This window comes from Apodemus sylvaticus, chromosome 10, assembly GCF_947179515.1.
Source record: "Apodemus sylvaticus chromosome 10, mApoSyl1.1, whole genome shotgun sequence".
In the NCBI taxonomy this organism is placed as follows: Eukaryota; Metazoa; Chordata; class Mammalia; order Rodentia; family Muridae; genus Apodemus; species Apodemus sylvaticus.
In genome coordinates, this window is record NC_067481.1 from 2,071,515 (window position 1) to 2,095,751 (window position 24,237).

Below are 24,237 nucleotides of genomic sequence, written 5' to 3' on the forward strand. Positions count from 1 at the left end.
TGTCACAAGCATTCTCTGTGTGTGGCACCCCACTTTGACATTTTGGATTTGTATTGGGATGTGTGAGACTGTAAAGTTTTTCCTGTTGCTTTGTTTACAAAGAAATGGTCGGTGGTAACTGAGACCCTACAGAGAACCCCCCATGCTGACCTTCGACTATGGTGTGCTCCCTGAGGGAAGTGCTGCTTTGTCAGCACAGCCTCGGCTCAGCTTTGAAGGTCTCTACCATGGGCGTGGCAGTCACATTAAAGTATAGATGAATCCCAAGGTGGATGCTCAGTGCCTACATCTAAGTGCCTGGGAGGCCAGTCAGAGTGAATCTGAGTCCAGTCCAAATTAAAAACTGAGGCACTGTCTAAAAAAAGGCTGGCTGTCGCATCCAGCACTAGTGATCCTTGCACTGAGGAGACAGAGGCAGGGGCCACTGTAGTTCTCAGGCCAGCTTAGTCTGCACAGTGACGTTGAGGCCAGACATAGTCACATAGCAACAGGCTGTCCTAAAAAATCCTCCTACCCCCCAAAACCAAAAATCTATACATACCCATATTTTAGTGGGAAGAAAAGAAATCTGTGGTGTTCCGACTGCTATTGTTGTATTGATGTTCCCATGTTGGGGGTCCCAGAGGCAGAAATCCTTGACCTCTTAAACCGTGTACCCATTCCAAGTCAGCTCTGTTACTGGGCTGGTATTTTATATTTGTCCCCAAGCTTGGTATATGACCTGTGTTCTCAAAGGATTAGTGTTTTCTGCCTGGTGAATCCAGCAAACATAAAGTCCATTGCTATTTTGTTATAATTTTAATAATTTACAAGGCTGTATTCTCTCAGTCTGGGACCCCAGATTTTTAGTTCTGTGACTGCTATTTTGGCTTAGAGTGATACTTATTCATGATATTGGACTACATTTAAGTGGGGAGTAAAGATTTTAGTAAGCTCTGTACACTTCAGGAAGTGGGTTCCTATTACCTCTAATTTTTTTTTTCATTTATTTATTTGTATATACACAGTGGAGATCAGAATACAGCTGGAGGCAGTCAGTAATTTCTTTTTACCATAAGAGTTCTGGGGATAGGGATGGAGAGATGGCTCAGAAGTTAAGAGGACTGTCTATTGAGCCATCAGGCCAGCCTGTTAGCAGTTTAAGTTGGACATGCATTAGCCAGAGCCAGCGCCTAGCTGAATTCTCCACGTTTTAGTGAGCAGGTTACAGTTTGAGGTGTCTGTTCATGTTCTTTTGTTAGATTATTCCTTTGGTTCCGGGTCTTGGCTGTAGACCCAAGTGCTGTCGTTACAGCAGCATATCATAACGCAGCCAAGTGTTTTGGACTGTATGCTGCTATCTTGCAGCCTCGGTCTGCCTGCTAGCCAAGCTCTCTAGAGCAGAATCACCTAGTCATGGAAGTTCTGAAAGCAGCTCCATTCCCCGGGAGAGGCACCTTTTAGGCGCACAGCCGAGGCAGCTTGCCTTCTGGCCCAGTTATGTTTGTAACTGTAGATAGCTCGAGCAGTGTTGAAACTAGTGGGTAGATCACTCTTGTAATTGTTTTCTATCTGTGGTTCCACGCAGATTGGTACACAGAACAGCCTGGAGCTTCTGGAAGATCCGAAAGCTGAGGTGGTTGACGAGATTGCTGCCAAGCTTGGCCTGAGGAAGGTACGAGGCTCTATAAGCTGGGTGGTCTTTAGGGAAACTTGGGCTCCATGCTGGGAAAATCCAAACAGATGGAGTGGTTAAGTCTGCTCTGGGACCAAACCCTTAACTGACAAGAGCAAGTGTGGGCTCAGCCCCTTTGGAGCCTCAGTTGTATCCGTTGGTGCTAGTAGCTCTGATGGTCCCCTGACTTGGAGTGAGGTGAGAACATCTTCTCAAGTATAAATACAAAGCTGAGAGTTAGACACATAGTCAGTACATACGTACCAACCCTGTCATTGCCCCTCTCCACCTACACTCTACTGGCTGAGGCAGGATGATCAAGAGTTCAAGGCTAGCCTGATACGTAGAGCAAGACTTATGTATAAAGACCCAGGATAAGCTATGAAGACACAGCTTTTCGCCTTGATAGCCATAGTTCCTAAAGACAGCTGCCACATTGCACTCTGTCAGAGAGTTTGCTGTTCATGTGGCTCGTGTTACTTGGTGCTAGTGTCCTTCTTGCATCAGCATTGGGCTTCCTGTGTGTAATGGAGGTCTCTGACCCTGCAGTTGCCTGGGTCTCTGGGACAGTTAGCAGAGGGGGTGAGTCCTTCAGTGCTGTGCTGTGGTTTGTTCACACCCTGGACAAGTGTCCTATGAATGGGAAACTGTAGTTTTGTTTTAAGACATGTCCTTTTGTAGCTCACAGTGGTCTAAACTTACATCCTCCTGCCTCAGCCTCCTGCTGTGAGGACTGCAGAGGAAGCTCTGTCCTTGCCTTGTTAGGTTTTACAGGCTCACTGAACCATGAATTTGAACACATTGTAGAAGTTCAGTACTGATAGCTGTGAAAGTTTTGTCCTTTATTTAGGCAGAGAGGAATGATCTGTGTGGCTTACTCCACCTCTCTGTATATAGGTGGGCAGGAAGACTAGAAACATGACTGGAAAAGTGACAGCATGCTTTTACCTTGTTGAGGCAGAAATACCCTACAGGTTCTGGAGCCAGCATCTCAGTGTTGATTTTACTTTAGTGCAAATGCTGGGAGTTTTGTTTAGGAGAAAAAGTGGCCCAGTGTTTAGACCCATGTGTTGCGGATTTATGTTTCGTAACATCGTGACTATGTAAAGTCTGAAGCTGTGTAAGTTACAGTCTCAAAACCCTCATCTCTCGCTCACCCTCCCCGCACCACTCCCTGCACTGTGCTGTGAACGGGTCCTTTGTGCTTGCTGTCTGTGTTTCCATCCCTTTTGGTTTCTGCTCATCTCTGCATTGCTATAGCAGTAGTGACCCGTAGTGTATCAGACTTGGTGTAGACGGTGCTTTGATGAGCTGAGTCTCAGTCTCCACCTTGCCGAGAGAGTGGTGACCTGTCAGTTTTCCCAAGGGTGGAAGTGGAAGTGGTGGCTATTTTGCATGTCCTCCAGCTCCAGTATGACAGCCTCTCACTGTCTCCTGACACTGGAGTCCAAGGTGACAGAGACGATAGAGCATGCAGGCCGTCACTGTAGGACATGCAGGGGCCGCACAGCACCTGGACTGTAGGGTTGGCCTTTAGGGAGGTCGGACCCTCATCAGTGGCAAGCTGAGACCTCTGTTGTACCCCTCCTTTCATCTTAGGCCTCTCTCTCCAGGGACACTGTCTCTTCCTGTGGAGACCTGCCACAGGACCCATACTGCTTGCTTCTTGTCTATCTTCCTTTGGGAGCATAAACACCTTGCCTCGTCCCGTTGGTCTCAGTCTCAGATGTTCTGACTTCTAGTGGAGTGCGGCTTGAGTGGTCCTAAGCAGCACCTGTTGGGATACATGTTTGTCACTGCAGCACAGGAAGGTGCTGGTTTCTCCCTGGAAGCAGAGCGGAGGGACTGTGCTCTCAGGTTTACTTGGCTCAGGAACTGGAAGGGTTGTCTGAAGGGCACTGCTTTTATGCTTCGCGGCAGAAGCCGTCTGTTGTATGGAGATACTCAAAAGATGCTTTCCTTTTCCATTAAGGTTGGATGGATATTCACGGACCTTGTCTCAGAAGATACCCGAAAGGGTACAGTCCGATACAGTCGGAATAAGGTGAGACGGAGGCAGGAATGTGGCTTGGCCTGAAACCTCACTCAGGTAGTGCTGACTTAGACCTCTCAGTCTCTTCACAACTTGCAGAGAACTCTGAAGACAGTCTTGTTTCAAGGCTCACGCTGCTGAATCGTCCAGCAGAGCAGATCCCATTCATGTCCACTTGAGGCCTGTGGGAGAGGGTGCCTAGGCGCTCTGCTGTCTATGTAGACCAAGTTGGCCTCAAACTCACAGATATCCACTTCTTTCTTTCTTTTTTTTTTAAGATTTATTTATTTATTATATGTAAGTACACTGTAGCTGTCTTCAGACACACCAGAAGAAGACATCAGATCTCATCACAGATTGTTGTGAGCCACCATGTGGTTGCTGGGATTTAAACTCAGGACCTCTGGAAGAACAGTCAGTGCTCTTAACCACTGAGCCATCTCTCCAGCCCCAGATATCCACTTCTATTTGCTTCCCAAGTTGTTAGCATTAAAAGCGCTCTCTCTCTCTCTCTCTTTTTTTTTTTAATAATTTTATGTTTTTGTTGCGCACGTGTGCACACATGTACCACAGTACACATGGGAGGTCAGGAACAACTTGTGGTTGTTTCTCTTCTTCCATCATGGGGATCTGGGAAGTGAACCCAGGTCAGGCTCAGTGGCAAGCATCTTTACCTGGTGAGTCATCCTGCTGGCTCAACTCTCAATGTAGTCTTAGAAAATATAGAAGCTTGTTTTGACACATGCTGAAAATTTTGATATACCGCCTCTCTTGGCTTAGGACACCTATTTCCTGAGTTCAGAAGAATGCATCACTGCAGGAGACTTTCAAAACAAGCACCCCAACATTTGCCGGCTCTCTCCTGATGGGCATTTTGGATCCAAGTTTGTTACTGCAGTGGCCACAGGTATAAATGGGGCAGAGTAATGGCACCAGTACTATTGCCCATTAATGTGTTTGTTCTTCTTTGCAGCAGCTTCTCATCCTTGCCTTTGTTACCACAATCAGCTTCTTCTTTTCTGTGTGTGTTTGTTTTTCAAGATAGGGTTTCTGTGTGTAGCCCTGGTTGTCCTGGAATTTGCTCTGTGGACCAGGGTGACCTTGAATTCAGAAATCTGCCTGCCTCTGTGTCCCAAGTGCTGGGGTTAAATATGTGTGCCACTATTACCTGGCATAATAAGCTTCTTAATAAACTTTTGAGAACATACATTCTTCCTTTTGTTTTAGGGTAAAAATTCTGAGTTTAGCATCACCTAGGGAACTCGGGCAAAGTCAGGCTTCTCCATAGCCTCCAAGCCTAGGGGACTCTGCAGCAACTAGAAATAAGTGTGCAAAAAGAGGGACTTTCTGTTCTCATGATTCATGTACATTTGGCATGATGAATGTGACTATCATTCTCAAAGAAATTGCTATAAATCTCTTGGGACAATATCTGTTACATAATACATGTCACATATACCATAAATAATAGTAGGTTGTAGCCTATATGAACATGCACCAGATCTTTTGTTCTGTCCCTAAGGTGCAATCCTAAAGAAAAGTCAGGCATAGGACCAAAGGCATAGGGATAGAAAGTGGAAGGCCAGGATCTAAGTGTGCAGTCCACTTAGCTCGATTTTAAAGTAAGCACTGGCTGACCCTGAAGGGTTCTTCTCTCCAAGGTGACCTCAGAACTCTTGTCCAGGTGACCTACTTTGTGGTCCTTTTGTTTTGTTTAAAACAAACAGGGTTTCTCTACATACCTGGTACTTGCTCTGTAGACCAGGCTGGCCTAGAACTCAGAGATCAGCCTGCCTCTCTCTCCTGAGTGAATAGGATTGGATGTGTGCACCACCACTGCCCAGCTTACTTTCTGGTTCTTTTTTTGTTTGTTTGTTTGTTTGTTTGTTTGTTTTTGTTTTTTTTTTTTGGATTTGGTTTATTCGAGACAGGGTTTCTCTGCAGAGCCCTGGCTGTCCTGGAACTCACTCTGTAGACCAGGCTGGCCTCGAACTCAGAAATCCGCCTGCCTCTGCCTCCCAGAGTGCTGGGATTATTGGCGTGCGCCACCACCAAGAACCGGCTCTGGTTCTTATAATAGTGTCCCTACCCGTCCCATGCAGTCTGTACTCGGGCTTGTCGGTCAGCTCCTTCTGGCTCTTTGAGAACCGTACTAATTCATATTGCCTTAATGCAGGGGCCCAGGTCCGTTCCCCACTGTCAGTGGTTCTGTTTCAAGAGACTCCGTGTTTTCTAAGCCTTGCTAAATGCTAGTAAGCTTGCCTTTTCCTAAGAGGGTATGGCTTGTTGAGGTCGACAGGGGGTATTCCCCTACCCCACCACCAACTTTTTTTGAGTGACATATATTTCTAAATTTTTGCTAGAGTTGGTAAAGGGAGTGAATGGAGGTGTGGAAGCATCCTTCCTTGTGGCAGATAGGGCCGAGAGCACTGACACAATGGCAGATGTCAGGCAACTTGTGTGGTCAGGATGCACATAAGGTTTGACAGCAGATGTGCCATAACCTATATCCTGATGGCTAGGGCGATGGCCTCCTGAGGCGCTTCATGCTTTATCTTGCTGCCTCCTTCATAGTTCTGTCTGTGGTGCTGGAGACCTCAGGTTATAGTCATGTATGTATGCTATAGACGTGGTGGTCTATAATGTAACATCGGTTCTAATCTTGGATCATAATAGATAGGGCAGCTTGCCTACATGCATGCGCAGGGGGCAGGGCATTGGAACACTTGTCTGTCACACCTCTTCCCTGTCAGGATGCCCGGCACCTTCAACAGCCCACAAAGGCTGGCACTGTCCCTTATTGAAACAGCCAGAAACACCCTCACAGACTTCAACAACTGTCACCTTCACTGAGAATGGCTGTTTTGGACTCCTGTGGGCTCCCATAGTAATCCAGCCTTTTAAATTACTGTTTCTATGGGGAAATTGTCCCGTGGGCCAAAAGAACTGGCACTTTTGGGTGGGGGGAGTTGGCTTTTTTCGAGACAGGGTTTCTCTGTATAGCCCTGGCTGTCCTGGAACTCACTCTGTAGACAGGCTAGCCTTAAACTCAGAAATCCGCCTGCCTCTGCCTCCCAGAGTGCTGGGATTATAGGCGTGCACCACCACTGCCTGGCTGAACTGGCATATTTTAAGAATTGTAAGTAGCTTACATCTTGGAGACTTCCACCTTCAATTATTGAGTCACATTGCTCGTTGAGCATTTGGAAAACAGATCATTCATGAAATTTTTGCATCCAGAATTGGCTCTTAAAGGATCTGAAACTATGAGGTAATGACTGACCTTGGTCACTGTAAGATAAATCATCAGCCTGCCTTTGCTTGAGCATTGACTCCTCCCTTCTGTCCTTGGTCTCATCCACTTCCTCTCCTGGTAGGGCACTGGCTGAAGAATGGCCTTGGATAGTGATGCAGATCTTAATCCAAGGCCTTAGCTACCACAGCTAGGACACTGGTTTTCTAACTCCAAGTGTGCTATTTCTCCTTCATGTTGGGTCTTTCGCCAAGGGCGAGGGGCAATCCTGTAAAGGTTCTGGGAATTGGACCTGCCACAGTCCCTTCTCTTTAGTGGAGAGGAGGTATGAGCCTGCTTGTTTTACAGATAATGTCCTTGGAGGTGGTGCCCTTGTGCAGAGTTCAGATACCTTCTAAACACCAAGACCTTTGCTACCAGGCTCTCCTGCCTCCTGTGATTTTCCCAGCTTTTCTGCCTCAGCTATGTTATAGTGGTTTGCTCAAGAGAATGCCATATTACCTGTGGGGCCTTCCTCATTGGTTACCTGCTTGGCTCCTGGGCTGTAAGCATGACTTACAGAGGCCCAGGTTTGAGGGAGCTTGGCTCTTTATGTTACTGCTGCTTTCCAGCATGTGCTCCGCTCTGCATGTGGGCTTTTCGGCAGGCACCTGGCACTGGAAGTGAAAGGTAACTTGCCTAGACTCCTCAGCATCTTATTTAGCCTTTATGAGATTTCCTGAAAGATAAGTAAACCACGGGGGTATGTGCGTGTTTCTTCTCCACTTGGTAAAGGAATGTGTACAACTCAGACTACTTTGAGAGACTGCCTGTGTGGGCCAGTGCTACTCTCCCATCCCTACTCTGACGGTGGGGATTGAACTCAGGGCCTCAGACTTGCTGGGTATAGTGAGCCCTTGGGTGAGGGGTAGAGAGGAAGGCTCTCATGTCACCCAGGCTAACCTTAGCTTCCATCCTCCTTTGTCCACTTTACAAGTAAGTACTGGAATTCGAAACACACACACACACACACACACACACACACACACACACACCCACACCAGTGTCGTAGTTATAGGTACTACTTCCCATTCTCTTCTCGCAAGGTTTTTTTTTCCTAATGACCTGTCATTAAATGAGTGATTTGAAATGTGATCCTGGGTTGAGGTGCCCTGAGGAAATAGTAAGCCGTGCACTCGAGCCTTCCTGCTTTGTCTCTGCACTCTGAGCCAGAGAGCTCAGGTCTGGCACCTTTGTTCTGTGTGCTCCACCCAGGTGTACTGATGACGGGAAAGCTCCCAACTGGACTTGCCAACCGGACGGCGGAGACTGGGTTCTCAGCACGGGCTACCAGCTGTAGCCGGCCTTCTATGTATGAAGATGAATGCTTAGGGATGAATGCTTAGACTTTTAACTTTGTCTACTACTTTTTTTTTTATCGTGTTTCTCAGGTCTGGGTCAGATATGTATTTGAAAACCAGATTGACTGAATCTCTGTCCTAATTTGTAACTTTTTCAAACTGAAATAAAGGTAGGGTTTTTTTATGACTCTAGAGCTAGAAAAGAACAATGAACATTGGAGTTATCCTTGTGTAGCCCTGATTCTCGGATTGCACCTACTTATGCTATACCTGTCCTATCCTCACCCCTTTAATTTCAGGGGTCCAGTGTAACTGGCTAGATGACTCTCTGAAATAGCCATTTATATTATCTTTGTCCCCAGTGTTTTCTTCTTTAAAGAATCACATTTGATTATAAATTACAATATTGCAAATATGTAATTTTGTTACACTTGTATTTATTTTGTGTGTCTACCTTTGTGTTAGTGGGTATGCATATGACATATATCCTATAGAATCTGTGCTGAGGTCCAAGACAGCTTGCAGGAGTCAATTCTTTTTTTGTTATGTGGATTCTAGGGATCAAATTCAGGCAGACGATAGGTGCCTTACTGACCTGTCTCTCTAGCTCCCTTAATGTTAGGTCTTTCTGGACGGTGCTTGGAAAGAGCCATACACTACAGGGTGGTGTACATATCATTGGTGTGGAGAGCTGTGAGCACTCTCAGGGTGCCCATTGCTATTGGTCTGGGCAGTGTCCTGGCATTCACAGGATGAGAGGCAGGAGCACTGACTTGACCTGACCACAAAGGTTTCTGTCATCTAGAGAGGCTGCATGTTTGATCTACATGTTAGCATCAGGTTTCTCTTTTCTGTTATTTGGAGAGGCACGCAGGAGCGCGTGATATACAGAGGGAAATCAGTTCCCTCTTTTTGTGTGGGTTGTAGCTCTCAAATTCAGGCCAGTCTTCAAACTTGTGTGGCTGGGCCTTCTTTTCTTTTCTTCTTTTTCTTTTTGAGACATTGTCATGAAGCCTACATTAGCCTTGAACTTGCTGTGTACTATACCTTGAATTTCTGATCCTCCTGCCTCCATCTCCCAAGGGCTAGGATTATAGGCATTTACCTGTATGCTTGGTTTATGTTGGAGATTGAATCTAGGGCTCCTTTAAGCTAACAAGAACTCTGCAACCCAGCCCCATATAGCATCTGTGTTGGTGATCCACACCTGCACTTGCCAGCCTCCTGCCTGCTAAGGAATCTGCTGTTGTTTTTGACCCTCTTCACCAAGGTGTTAGAACTGCTAGGATTCGGAACTGCGTCTGTCTTTCTGCTTAGTATCCTAACACACACTACCTTTTCCTCTCCCTCTCCCTCTCCCTCTCCCTCTCCCTCTCCCTCTCCCTCTCCCTCTCCCTCTCCCTCTCCCTCTCCCTCTCCCTCTCCCCCCCTCTCTCTCTCAAACACACTCTCTCTCTCTCTCTCTCTCTCTCTCTCTCTCTCTCTCTCTCTCTCTCTCTCTCTCTCTCTCTCTCTCTCTCTCTCTCTCTCTCTCTCTCTCTCTCTCTCTCTCTGTGGATAGGGCTAGAGCCACTTTCCAGGTTACCCAGCATATTCTTGACTCTTTGCTTACTAGTGGTTGGAGGATAGGTGATGTGGAATGCATCTGATTATTTTTTTGGTAGCTTCCCTTAAAAGGTTTTTCTGTTACAGGTGGTCCTGACAACCAGGTACACTTTGAAGGGTACCAGGTATCCAATCAGTGCATGGCACTGGTCCGAGATGAGTGTCTTCTACCTTGTAAGGATGCCCCTGAGCTCGGCTATGCCAAGGAGTCCAGCAGTGAGCAGTATGTTCCTGATGTGTTTTATAAGGTAAAGATAAAGCAGAACAAAAATAGTGCATATGTAGGATAATATGAATCTGTCTTTGACTCTTGTGATCTTGCTAAATTTTGATTGTGACCTCTGTGTCATCCACTGTATTTTAAAGCCCAGCTGTGGATCAAGGCACCTGTCACATTCTGAAGCTTGTTACTCGTGGGGGTCAAGTCAGGGGTGGCGTGGGGTGTGGTTATGTCATTGTGGGGTATAACCAGAAAAGGAACTAGACATGTTGGGTTTGAACGTGTTACATCAGATCTCACCAGGCAGCCGCCTTTCCCTTTGTAAAGATGAGGTTTGGACCATTGTTAGAGCTTGCTACACCTACCCAATTTTTTGTTGTGAGGCTTCCAAGAAAAAGAACAAATAATGGTAGGAAGGAAATATCAAATCAGACAGAGGCTTACAAGCATCCAATAGAAATTGAGTAAGAAGCCTGCTTGATGCAGCCAGCTGGGGTTCCCGACCAGAACTTCTGGGCAGAGCAATATTTCCTTGTGGGCTTTTGAGTAAAAGAACAAAAAGCAGCAGAGATAGCATCAACTCAGGTGTTTTTACAGCATCCATGGAAGCCAATGGAGCTTCCTCGCCACAGCTGGGCTCTGATCTCTTTCCCACTGTAGGCACTTTCATATCACGGTGAACACCAGTAATCTGGAAGTAGTTGATATCCTGCCCCCAGGGTTTTACTCTGGGGCTGTTTTGTAGGTTTCTTCTCCCTGTCACAGAGTTGAAAGCAACAGATCCCTAAACATAAGATCCTTAGAAAACACTTTGAGAAAACACACTTGGATCTGAAGTGGGGTGGGGCAACCCTACTTCCAAAGCCAGCTCTCCTTGAGCTCAAATTCCACAAGACAGTTTACAGATAAAATGTGCATTATAGCCTGACAGGATAAGGGTGCAATTACTCTGTTACCTACCTGCTACCCTGTCACCTGTCGTTTTTGTGGAACAGCGTGGCTGACCATTCTCTTAGGATTGGTTTTACTCCTCATCCCTTGTGTCCCGTCTTAATGTTGCTCAGGTATTCTCTGGACCACTCAGGGTGCTTTTTTGTATTTGCCTGTTATATATCTCTATATATCTATTTAATTTCACTTTTTTTTGGAGGGGGTACAGAGTCTTACAATACAGTATGGATTGGGCAGGCCTCAAACTTAGAGAAACATTACCTCTTCTGAGTGTGGGGAACCACACCTAGCATTGTTTATATGTTCTGTGTGTGAATATTTTGCTTTCAAGTAAGTTGGTCCTGAATGTGTACAGTACCCTTGGAGGCTAGAATCAGTGCCCATCAGAGGCCCTGGAACTGGAGTTTCAGATGTGTGTGAACCACCATGTGTGTTCTTAGCACTGAACTCAGGTCCTCTGCAAAGAGTAGGAAGTATTCTTAGTCATTGAGACATTCTTAATTTGTTTTTATTTGTTTATTCTATAAGAATAAGGTTTATTTACTTTTATTTTATGGGTATGTTGTTGCTGCTGGGTGTATGACTGCCTCACACTCATGCTTGGTTTTCATGGAGGCAATAAGAGGGTATGGGGTCCCCTGGAACTAGATGAACATGATTAAGGAGGAGTGAACCTGCGTCCTCAGGATAATCAGCCATTACTTAACTGAGGAGCAATCTCTCCAGTCTTTATTTATAGTTTTATGCCGTGTATGTATATATGTATATGATTTAATTATTTTCTGTGTGTGATTGTATTGCCTTCGTGCCTGTATATGTCCCCTACCTTGTTAAGAATGCCCCTAAGCTTGTCTGTGCCAAAGAGTCCAGCAATGAGGTCAATCTCCAGTGGCCTTCCAGAGTGGGCTGTCACTTTAAAGAGTCTATTTTTGAGACCTGCTCCTTCTAACATAACTGCACCCATTTTTATTCAGTTTACATTTTGCTCATAAGATGAAATTAAGTTCAGATTCTCAGACTCTACTTCCCAGAAATAATTATCCATAGCTGACACTAAAGAATGCTACTAATAAGCCAGGAAGTGGTGGTGCACACCTTTAATCCCAGCACTTGGGAGGCAGAGGCAGGCAGATTTCTGAGTTTGAGGCCACCCTGGTCTGCAGAGTGAGTTCCAGGACAGCCAGGGCTACACAGAGAAACCCTGTCTCGAACAACCAAAAAAAAAAAAATGCTACTAATAAGCCAAAAAGTTATGGTTGTATCACTTGTACTTTGTTATCTCAATGTTCTGAAATTTCCCTGTTTACTACCTGTCTACCACCTTTTTACCTCTCAGGACCAATCAGCTTAAAGGTTAGCTGACAATACTTGTCTAGTTAGCCAAAAATGTTGTACCACTTCACTGCTGGCCTTGGAACTTTAGAACCTGGTTTTACATATGGAAAGCCTGCCTGAGGACTGACTGTTGCCACAGTTAGGTCTTCCTTGTTGTGCTCCTGCGCTTCCAGTATTATGGTGTACGTTACATAAACTATTCTTGTTTACCTGAGATTGGTGTACTATGGATTGAGTAGAAATCCCCAAACCCTAGTACACTGTAGGCTCTCAGGTGAAAACTGGAGGACTGATTCCAGAGGCATAGAAGAAACAGTGATGGACTGGCTAAGGCTGATTAAAGCAAGTGAGAGCTGAGACTGCTGTTCTGCTGCTGGCCTGCCTCTGCTTCCCTGCCAGCAGGGCCAGACGCTCTGGAGTCTCTGCTGAAGTAGATGAGGACAGCAGGCTAGCACGGTGTGACTGACTCAGTGGGTAGTGTCTTGTCTATTTCACCCCTAGCATCACATAAACCTGCTGTGATTTTTTTCTTTCTGTCTTTTTTTGGGGGGAATGGTTTGTTTTTTGTTTCTTTGTTTTTTCCCCGGAGACAGGGTTTCTCTGTGTAGCCCTAGCTATCCTGATACTCACTCTGTAGACCTGGCTGGCCTTGGACTCAAAGAGATCCTCCTGCCTCTGCCTCCCCAGTGTGGGATTAAAAGTGAGGACCACTATCACCCAGATAAACCTGGTTACTCCTGTAATTCCCCAACTTGGGAGGTAGTGGGAGGAAGATCAAAAGTTCAAGGTGGGGGTAGAGGGAGGGGGAGGGGAGAGGAGCAGCAGCAGCAGCAAAGGAGAGGTGCCTCAGCCATTAAAAGCACTTGCTGTCCGCGTGGTGACTGATAACCACCTCTAACTCTGCAGTCTCATTGGGCAAAGGAGCGGGATGCTGTGCCTGATACCTGAGTTAGACCCAATGCTGCTGCTGATGGAAGATGAACTTCCATAAACACATGTGCCCTCACATAGGTACACATACATACACCTCTAACTTTGTCTCTCCAGCCTAGGCAGATGCCAGAGTCTGCTCTGGCCTCTTCTGAGAACAAAAGGGAGAGGGCTTTTATCTTTGTGTCATTGACCTAGGGCTTCCTCCTTTGGTCTGCACAGGTCTTCATGGACTTAGCTCAGAAGATAGTAGGAATTGGCACCCTGTCCTCCTTTCGTTTCTAGCAACGAGAATGATAAATCCTATTGATGTGAGCTCTTTCCTCCATCTTACACTGCACCTGTTTTCCAGTCTCCATGGTGTGATTCTGGCCAGATTCTGTTTTATGCAGGCCAGTTCTGTCCACCTTGCTTTACTTCTGTTGTTTGAACTGCTCCGCCCTGCCTTGCTTTTTCCTAGGAGCAGGACTGTTTGTGCCTGTGGTGATCCATGCTCAACTCGCAGGTGCCTTCTCCTTGGACTAGTGCTCTGTCATCTTCTAGAGGCTTTTAGGACCTCTCCTAGAGGACCTCTCACCTTGTTACTTGTGAGGACGCTCCTAACTACAGCTTCATACTTTTCTACATATTTAAGTCTTTTTTTTTTTTTTTCGAGACAGGGTTTCTCTGTGTAGCCCTGGCTGTCCTGGAACTCACTGTGTAGACCAGGCTGGCCTCGAACTCAGAAATCTGCCTGCCTCTGCTTCCCAGAGTGCTGGATTACAGGCGTGCGCCACCACCGCCTGGCTTCTACATATTTAAAATAGTAGTGTGTCTTAGTGCAGGTTTCATAGTGTAAAGTGATACCATGCCAAGGCAACTCTTACAAAGGATGTGTCATTGGGCTGGTGTACAGGTTCAGAGGTTCAGTCCATTATCTTCATAGGCATGGCAGTGCTCAGGGAGAGGTGGTTCTGGAGGACCCGAGAGGTCTACATCTTGAATCGAAGGAGCAGAAAGAGTCTTTGTTCCACACTGGGCAAAGCTTGAACATAAGAGACCCTAGAACCCACCCCCACAGTGACATACTTCTTCCACCACGGCCACACCTCCTAATAGTGCGCTCCTCTCGGGCCAAGTATTCAAATACGAGATCTCCGTGGGGCCATTCCTGTTTAAACCACACAGTGCTTAAAAAAGAAGAAACCACCCTTGTTCATTTATTGATTTGTATACATGCATGTGCATGGAAGTCAGAGGACAGCAGGTGGGAGTCCGTTCTTCTTACATCATGAGATTCCATGTGTCAGGCTTGGTTGCCAGGGTCCTTCCCCTTTGAACCACCTTGCTGGCCTAAACAGCAACATATTGTATGTTCAATACAACATTCAATAATATTGTATTGAAAATAGGTCAACTTTACATGAGTGATGCTGCTCTCTGTGGTGCAGCTTTGTGTCTGATATGGTTTTATCTGTGTATTCTTGCGTGCTCGCTGGGAATCCTGAACACTGTCAGTGACGGTCCACCTTCATCTTTCTCTCTTGTTGAGGGATTGGTGGAGCCAGGCCTCATTACATTATTGGTCCCTAAATCATAGTCCTCCTGTCTTAGACTTCTGTGTGTTGACTTTATGAACTTGAGGCAACATTTTCAGACTTTGTCTTTTGTTTTGTTTGAGACAGAGCCTCTCCCTCCTGAGTATTGGGGTCAAAGGTGTACACACCACACCCAAGCTTTGTGCCTTTTTTTTTTTTAAAAGATTTATTTTATGCATATGGTGCACTGCAGCTGTCTTCAGACACACCAGAAGAGGGCATCAGATCCCATTACAGATGGTTGTGAGCCATGTGGTTGCTGGGAATTGAACTCAGGACCTCTGGAAGAGCAGTCAGTGCTCTTAACCGCTGAGCCCCTGCTTTTTTTGTTTGTTTGTTTCATTCCTTTATATTCCAAATGTTGCTCCTCTGCCCTGTCCCCCCTCTAAGAGCTTTTCACCCCCTCCCCATTTGCCTTGCTTTTAATCTTAAAGACCATTCTGTCAGGATTTCATCACTATGAATTCTCAAATATCTTCTATCAAATAGGAAACCTTTTTAAAAAACAAAAAAACAAAACCAAGGTCCCCTGTATAATTTTTACTCTTAGAAAGAAAACACTAGTATTTCCTTAATTCTGTTTACTCTCGTCTTTGTCTGCTCTGTGAGAACTTGCAGAAGAGCTTCTCCATTGTTTCTAGCTCCGTGGGGTCGTGATGCCTGTTCATCATGTGTTTCAGAGAAGCAGCAGCTGGAGCAGAGAGAACCAACCGTGGAGCAAGTGTTGGAGCAGTCCTGTTAGGTCTCCTGTGGCCTCTGTGGCTCATTTTAAAATATGCTGTATAGATGAAACCAGTATTTACCTACGTCTGTTGTTTATCCCAGTGTCATCTGTGGTTATAAACACTGAAAATGATAATGCAGGGACAACAACTAATCGCAGATCCATGTAGAGTGCTGTGACCTCCCCTGTGCAGTCAGATTTTAGCAACTCAGAGTTACAGATGGAATTCTCTGTAAAGGTTAGAGCAGATGCATGGAATGGTATCCTGGTATCTTGTATTTCATAAACACCATGGTGTTTATATCTGTATGTGTATTTTTCTTGGACTCACAGGGCGGGAGCAGGGAGCCGGAGTGTGCAGGGGAAGGGGTGCTGGTGTTTGTGTCCTGTGCAGCAGGGAAGCAGGAAAGAGCACTGGGCAGAGACTCCTAATCCTGGCCAAGAAGCCGGGAGACCTAGATATGCATTGGCCCATGTGTGTGCTTCCCAGGTCAGGAAAACAGCAGAGACATATGGGCTGGCTGTGTGGGCAGAAAGTGCTTCCCTGAGGAGACCACCTCTTGCTGCTTGTTCCCAGGAGATTCAGATGAGAGGGAGGGTCTAGGAGTTGTTTTCTTTCACTTAGCTAGCTGCACTCTACCCAAGGACCATTGGAAACTGGTTGAATGTATTTATTGTGGACATGTCATTTCTGTAAAATAGGAGTTAGACAGTTAAAGATGACATCTTTTAAAAAAATAGATTTACTTTAATTTGAGTGTGACCAAATCAGAATATATTTCATTAGTTGAGTGCTGATTGCTACTTCAGTTATTTCTGGTTGTTGTTACAACTGGCTACATCTTGCAACTTCATATTAGAATTGTCATGCATGAGATTTTTTTTCAGTTTTATCAAATGTCAGTTTGCTCTCTAAAATTTTTGTTCACGAAATTATCTGTCTTTAAAAGTGGGAAGGGGTCTACATGGAATTCTAGGACCAGCTAGAGCCATATAGTAAGATGCTGTCTCCAAAAACTGTGGGGAGCTTTAATCGAATTAAAATTTGTGTGTTTGTGTTATGTGTGTGTGTGTGTAAGGGCATGTGTACAGCTATGTGCCACCCGTGTTTAGGGGTATGAGGTCAACATTAAGTCTCCCTCCTCAGGAGATAGACAGCCTTTGAGACCGGGTCTCTCACTGATCCTAAGGCTCACCAGTTTAGTCAGAGCAGCTGGCCTTAGTTCCCAGCAGTGCTCCTGTGTGTCTCTTATCAGTGCTACAGTTGATTACAGACTTGACCACTGTACCCGGCTTCTCTAGAGGCACTGGGATCTAAATTCACTGTAGCAAGCTATCCTCTCTCTCTCTCTCTCTCTCTCTCTCTCTCTCTCTCTCTCTCTCTCTCTCTCTCTCTGTGTGTGTGTGTGTGTGTGTGTGTGTCTGGTTTTCCAAGACGGGGTTTCTTTTTGTATTTCTTTTTATAATTAGAATGTCAGTACATTATATTGTTCTGGTAGCCCACCTGGGCAAGGTGAACAAGTCTTATACACTTGAGGATTTTTCCATCAGTTGTGAGAGTGAGGCCTCTCCTTTCCTACCCCATAGGACCTGGAGCAGAAAGCCCTCTAGGTTTGTACCCTATAGAGTCTATAGCATAAAGCTTTCTGAGTTTCTGGGCTTAGTTCACAGCTTGGTAGATTTGAGGGAACTACTTATGCTAACATATCAGTGAGGTGTCTTTAGCAGGAGCCTGGCATTGTGTTGTGATGTGGTGGTTTTGTTTAGTACTTAAAGATGTCAAGCTAGGTAGGTATGCTGGTAAAAGGCTTTTAATCTCAGCACTGTGCAGGTTGAGGCACACCTTTGTGAGTTCCTGGCCAGTTCGGGCTACGGAATAAGACACTGTTTCAAAACAACAACAGAAAAGTCGATTTACTCTTCTGTGGCAGTCTCTTTCCTGGGAGCTCAGTCAGGAGGTCCGAGAGTTCAGCAAAGTGAGCAGCTTACCACGCTGCAGGCTTGTGCTGTGGCTTCCCATGGTTTCCCGTGGCTCGCACTCTGCACCCTAGCCTCAGAAGAGTGAGAGGGTTCAGGTGTGTGCCCTGCCTGGGTACACCTGAGATCTGCTCGGGAATGATCTCACTGGCCTCATTCTTTTCGATCACTTTGGAGCAGAGATGCTCTTCTGTGGCTGTAATAACAACACCGTAGACAGGGAATGCTGCTTTGGCCTCAGGCCAGGACACTGCGCAGCTCACTGATCTATTTTACTCTGCTGACATCCTCTTTGTTTCCTGCAGCTTTTGCTACCCCTGCCTTAATGCTATGGGAATGGGCAGTGCTACCAGCCCCGCCCAGAGAACTTGCTCAATTTTAACCTGCCTTCTTGGCTCAACTGCTGGGTGCCTGCGTCCAACCTGCTGTGGTTGTTGCTTTTTGTTTCGTTTTGGTTTTTTGGATTTGGTTTTTTGAGACAGGGTTTCTCTGTATAGCCCTGGCTGTCCTGGAACTCACTCTGTAGACCAGGCTGGCCTCAAACTCAGAAATCCGCCTGCCTTTGCCTCCCAGAGTGCTGGGATTACAGGCGTGGGCCACCGCCACCGTCCAAGAGTAAGGTTTAAGACCCAACATTGGAGGAACAGTGTCAAGTGGCCCAAGGCCATTTGTCTAGACACTGTGGACAGAGAGAAAGAATCAAGACTGGGCTTTTGTCAGAGACAAAAAAAGCAACAAAAATCCCAGCTACCAGGGAGCCAGGAGCAGAGAGAGAGCTCAGGTGTCTAGGAAGCTTGAGGGAAGGCTGAAGAATCTAGAGAGATGTGCATCACTACCACCAGCAGGAGGCCATGGGCCTGCGCAGGAACAAGCTGGAGCTAAGGCTGTGCTCTTTTTTTTTTTTTTTTTTTTTTTTTTTTTTTTAAGATTTGTTTATTTGTTCTTTTATTTAATGTGCATCAGTGTTTTGCCTGTGTGTATGTCTGTATGAGGATGTCAGATCCCCTGGAACTGGGGTTACAGATAGTGAACTGTTATATAGATGCTGGGAATTGAGCCCGGGTCCCCTAGAAGAGCCAGGACTCTTCATCAATGAACCTTCTTTCCATCCCCGAGGTTGTGTCTTTCAAGCAGCTGTGATCCAAAGTAAAAGCATCTGAGAGTGGCCATGTGCAAAACGGCCTCAAAATGTTGTTCATACACGGCTGGAGGTGTGAGGGTAGAGGGCACCAGTCACAGGGCGGCAGGGCAGAGATGGAGACTGTGGACCTGCCATCTCTGCAGGATGTACCAAGGCTGGTCGAGGAGCAGGCCACAGGGTCCTCCTGGTCATAACCTTTCTGGGTCGTGTGCCTCAGGCAGCGCGAGACTGTCCTAAGTTAACATACGGGACATTTCACTAAAATAAATATACAGTCTGCTTCCTAGAAAACCAGAAATATTAAATGTGCAGCTCCCGTCATATGTTCCTTCAGTTCCTTTGCCCCATGCACTCACATCACCACTGTAAGCACAGCCAGGCTGCCCTTCTCCTTACAGAGACTGTTTGCTGAGCACTTGGGCCTGAAGCCATCAGCAAGTAATCATAATGTGACTCTTTTGCTTTCAGAGTTGGGTGATGGTCCTTGAAGGGCAGGCAGGCACGTCAGAGCTGAGACTAGAAAGATCGTGAGGTGAGCTAAGCCAAGCAGGCTCACTTCTCGGGGGGATAGTATTTGCATCAGAGTCAGTCTTTTCAGTATGATTGTTGGTGGGCATGTCCAGCACACCTGATGTGGAAGGTGGTTTGGGACATTCCTATGAGATATCATTTAGAAGAGGAGGCTTAGCAAGCAAGGTTCGTATTCTAGAGGTCTTAATGAGGAGGGCCAGAGCAGAGTAGTGGGACAGGACCCCTGTCCAGTTTACAAGCTGCACTGGATAGGCTGTGACAGTACGGTTGAGGAAGAGGTCTCTGTTGTAGAAGGTCTATCCTTTGGTCCACTGTGCAGTTAAGGAGCTTAGTAGATGATGCAGATAGCACCAAACTTTCCAAAGTAATTCAGATGCATTTAAGAGACCCGTGAAGAGCAGGAACAACGCAGCCTTTTGGTGAGCATGGGTTTTCTGGAATAGTGTACTGGGTCTGTGTGGAAGGACAGTAAGACCAGACAGCAACATTTGCACCTCCTATTTTTGCAGACATGGTATTTCTGTATAACCAGAAACTTTGGTTCCTCTTGCCTCAGCCTCCTGAGTGGTAGATGGCTGTGCACTGCCCTGCCCTGCCCAACTGACAGTGATTTTTGAAGCTGCTCTGGACTGGCATAGTAGCCAGTTGTCTGCTGTCAGTGAGGCTGAGAAAAGCTTAGGCAAGAGAGAAGAACGAATAATGCCAAGCTCAAATGTGTCTGCATAGGAAGTACAGATTATAGTTCCCAGACATATGTGAGAGACGCTGAGATTGTCAGAAGAAAACCAAAGGAGCATATTGGGCAAGTCTGTGGACACTGCCCGGCCAGTGCTGCTTGTGAAGGCCCAAAGGTGGCACTGTCTGGAAGGAGTGATGCTGTGAGCTGTGCTGACAAGCGGCTTCCTTCCAAAGGGCAGGGAAGAGCGCACTGCCTAACATCCATGCGGTCCACCTGCACCTGGGTGCTGTACTGTCGGCACAGTGGATGCTGCTGTGGAACTCACAGGCCTCTTATGATTAGTTCCTCATGCACACTAACTACTGCTTAAGTCTTGAGATGAAGTTTTCAGTATTAATTTGTTAAATGCTACCATATATTAAATGAGTCCTGTGTTCTCCCTGATTTTCCTCACTGTTACACACTTGCTCTTCTATCTGCTACTTACTGGGCTAATCAGTCACAGCAGCCTATCATTTCTCATGCACTGGGGACAAGGACAGTGTTTGTGACAGTGCAGAGACCAGGACATGCAGAACCCAACCAGGCGGTGCCTGAGAAGCACCATGTTGCTTCGGTTGTCTCTGGCGGGCACCCTGCAGGTGTGCTGTGAGCGGATCTCCCTGTCCCACAAGCTCTTGTGCTCTGAGTGCGTCTCAGATGAGTGCATCTCAAATAAGTGCTGCTTGTTACCTGTCCTACCAGTTACTGGAGCAGCAACAGGCTAGGGGTTCATTGATCCATCTGATGCAGGGTGACACCAGCTGGTCAGTGAGTCATTCACCAAGCCAAAGCCTGTGTTGGCCGGATAACAAAGATATCAGCATCTATGTTTGTTTTTGGTGTCAAGAACATGGCACCATAACACCAGGGCTTGCAGACATGGACTGCAGTAGGCAGGGAGGCGTTGGAGACTATGATTTCTCACTCCCCCAGGTCTCCTCCAGATGTAGATAAAACTGCTGACACTTTGTCAGCTGTCAAACTTAGAATTCAGATGTCTTCCTTCTAGTGTATTCTGTCTGACATTTGCTAAGGCCCATAAAAAGTAATTGCCTTTAAAATTGTGTGCAGGGCTAGGGACTGGTGGGCAGCCGCATTTGAGTGCAGGCACGGTTTGGGGGTGGGGGTGGTGGAGATACAAGTTACCTTGTCCCCTAGGGAAAAATGGGAGCTACAACACCTTTATTTTTGTGGTGAGCCGAAAAGGTACAGTTGGGTAGTTAAGTTTGAAAGAGAACAGCACAACACAAAGAAAGGGTGGGGGTTTTAACAAGAACATTCCCTGGAGGGGAAGATTAAAGTGAACAGGTGCTGGAAGAATGTTTCTGCATATTAGAGCTTAATTAGATTTGAAGATGAACTCCAGATGGGCTAATTATGTGTGAGTTGTTGCAGGTTATTTCTTGTAGGGGCAAGCATGTATTTTTGGAAATGGTGATTTAGTTTGATTGGGTTTGATTCCTGCCTCCTTCCCTGTTTCCATCAAGAAACTGTCTCTTCAGAGGCCCAAGACCCTCCCCCCTCAGTAGGCCCACATCTTTGGGACCATTGTCAGACATAGCAGAAGCACAGAACATGGAGGCTATCCTGACCTTGTGACCTCATGTGTAGGGAAAAACGTGTGACCCTTTCCCAGGTGATTAGAAGGCCATGACCCTCACAGGAAGTAGGCAGAACCTAGTAGGTATTGAGGAGCAGGATATCTCCTTGTTTGACGTGAAGAAGGAACTAAACTCACACTTGTCACATAGGAGCAGCATGGATTGATACAGGCGTGTGTGTGTGTGTGTGTGTGTGTGTGTGTGTGTGTGTGTATGCTCTCTTGGTAGGGCGGAGGGCAAGTCTCTGTTGAAAGCTCTGTAGGAAACAAGACTAGTTTGAGGCCAGCTTCACTTGGGAACAGCTATGATTGTCTGAAAAGATAGCTTAGCTCTCTGAGGCCCCTGAAAGGTGTGGGTGTGTGGGGTGGCCGTATGGCAGCCTTGGGAGCATGTGGTCGGCAAACAGTTGGGGTCTGAGGGCTTGGAAAAACAAGCTTTTATGTAAGGACCTATAATTAGAAATTATCAACATTATACAGCACAGTGAGTGATGTTAAGTGATGATTTAGACAGAAAATATGACTCCTTTAATAAAGAAAGATCTTTTAATAAAGAAAGAGTATCAGTTCTTAGGAATTTATTTCTAGAGCCCTGTTTGAGCTCAGCATGTTTGACATAAATCACACCTAATTGTCATTTTATGATTAATGAACATATGTTGGCCATTTTTACCCATAATTAAACGTTATGTTTTGTGCATCTGACAAAGCAAAGCAAGTTTAGAATTTGACATATTGGCAGTATGTGAGGTTGTGTGTGTCTGTGTGTGTGTGTGTGTATACACTTTTTTGTACATGTCTTTATTTTGTGTATGTACTAAGTTTTTATAAAGTCCAGTCATCAGAGGTGTAAGAGTTTTCAAGAAAGAGCCTTTGAGTGACTGGGAGAACCTGCAGGCTGTTTTCAGCCATCTGTGGTACCAGGTTATGGTAGGCTAGGGTGCCTCCTGTGTCCCCCTTCAGTACCCCCAGGAACAGACAGGACATGCTGTTCTCTAAGGTCAAGGCCATAATATAGAGTTCTAAAAAACAACGCAGGGAAATAATTTCAAAAATATGTGCATTTTGTTTGGAGACAGGTCTTTATATATTCTTGGACCTCACTAATGTAGACCAAGGTGGCCTCGAACTCTGAGATCCTCTTACCTGGCATACCAAGTGCTGCATTTAAAGGCATGTGCCATCACACCTGGCCAAATTACAGGATTTTAGAAAAGCGGGCATAGAGATTTGCAGCTGTAATTCCAGCCCTGGCAAGATAGAGAGTCAGGTTGCCACAAGTAAAATGCCAACATGATCCACATAGTAAGTTCCCGATATGCTGTTTTGAAAAATAATAAAAGCCGGCGGTGGTGGCACACGCCTGTAATCCCAGCACTCTGGGAGGCAGAGGCAGGTAGATTTCTGAGTTTGAGGCCAGCCTGGTCTACAGAGTGAATTCCAGGACAGCCAGGGCTACACAGAGAAACCCTGTCTCAAAAAAACAAAACAAAAAACCCAAAAAACCAAAACAAGAAAAAGAAAAAAAAATAAAGTAATAATAATAATAATAACATTTTTATTATTATTATTATTATTATTATTATTATTATTATAAAGTAGAAACTGGTGTGGAAAGCACACTGTTGCTTCCCCTTGTCACATGTTGACTTTCGTTTGCTTGTTTCAGGACATAGACAAGTTTGGCAATGAGATCACCCAGCTGGCCCGGCCCCTGCCCGTGGAGTATCTCATCATAGATGTAAGTAGTCCTTTGTATTCCAACTCACAGGCTGGTTCCATAGTCCCCGAGAAGGTCAGGACGCCTAGATGATCGCCACTTGAGGAAGGAAGCCAGAGGGGGAGGTTCGAGTCACTCGCTGCTGCAAGGATTGTTTCTCCATTATCAAGTCCCAAGTTTCCAGAAACTTCACAGTTTAAACAACCTAGGAATTAACTTTTCTCATGCTAAAGTACAAGCAAAAGACACTTATCTCCAGTTCCACCCTATGGCCTCAGTCATGGGGCTGAGCCCCACGGGTCTCTAGCTGCCCACTGCCCAGGGGGTCCAGATGCTGCCCGGCCTGGCATAGCAGTAATACTCTTGGGGGCCACTCATCAGGAGTCTCCTGGGACACATCTGTAACACAGTGTCTCTGAGGAGGGAGGGCCAGTGTTGTTCTGGACAGAGCTCTAGGAGGTAAGAAGAGCTGGCTGTGCTGTGTCTACTCAGAATGTCTAGAGAAGTTTCATGGTCACAGAGACACAGCCACAACATTGGCCACAGGGCAGTGAGTACTCCAGGATAGGGCCTGGTGACTTGATAGCAGCTGGAGTATCACTGCCTGCCAGGGTTCTGTCCAGAGGGTTGGAGGTGGCTCGTTTTCTACATTGGTGCTGTGCCAGAATATCTATGTAGGTGCATTTGGATTTAGGATGGGTATATGATTCAGGCAATAAAATATTACTGCATTTGGAAAAGTGTGTCCCCCTGAGCTTAGTGCCCTGAAGCTCCATTTCAGTGACAGTTCCTGAGAACACACTTACTACCTAGGGCAGAAAGGCGTCTGCTACTGTACTAGCTGGGGTGTGGTTGGGATAAAAGCGTTGATGGATGCGCTGGCGTGCTTCAGAGTCAGCCTCCTGAGCTTCCCTCTGCCCCTCGCA

General features: G+C 46.1%; 1 protein-coding gene across 2 annotated transcripts in view; it reads left to right on the top strand.

Moving 5' to 3' along the window:
• Positions 1 to 24,237, top strand: part of Nploc4 (NPL4 homolog, ubiquitin recognition factor) — a 59,263-nt gene that overhangs the window by 27,067 nt on the left and 7,959 nt on the right. For both annotated transcript variants that reach the window (XM_052197599.1, XM_052197600.1), the window contains 5 exons: positions 1,568 to 1,654; positions 3,627 to 3,698; positions 4,467 to 4,593; positions 9,972 to 10,132; positions 23,261 to 23,332. In XM_052197599.1, coding sequence (XP_052053559.1) covers positions 1,568 to 1,654; positions 3,627 to 3,698; positions 4,467 to 4,593; positions 9,972 to 10,132; positions 23,261 to 23,332 — 519 coding nt within the window. The remainder of the gene's footprint in view (positions 1 to 1,567; positions 1,655 to 3,626; positions 3,699 to 4,466; positions 4,594 to 9,971; positions 10,133 to 23,260; positions 23,333 to 24,237) is intronic.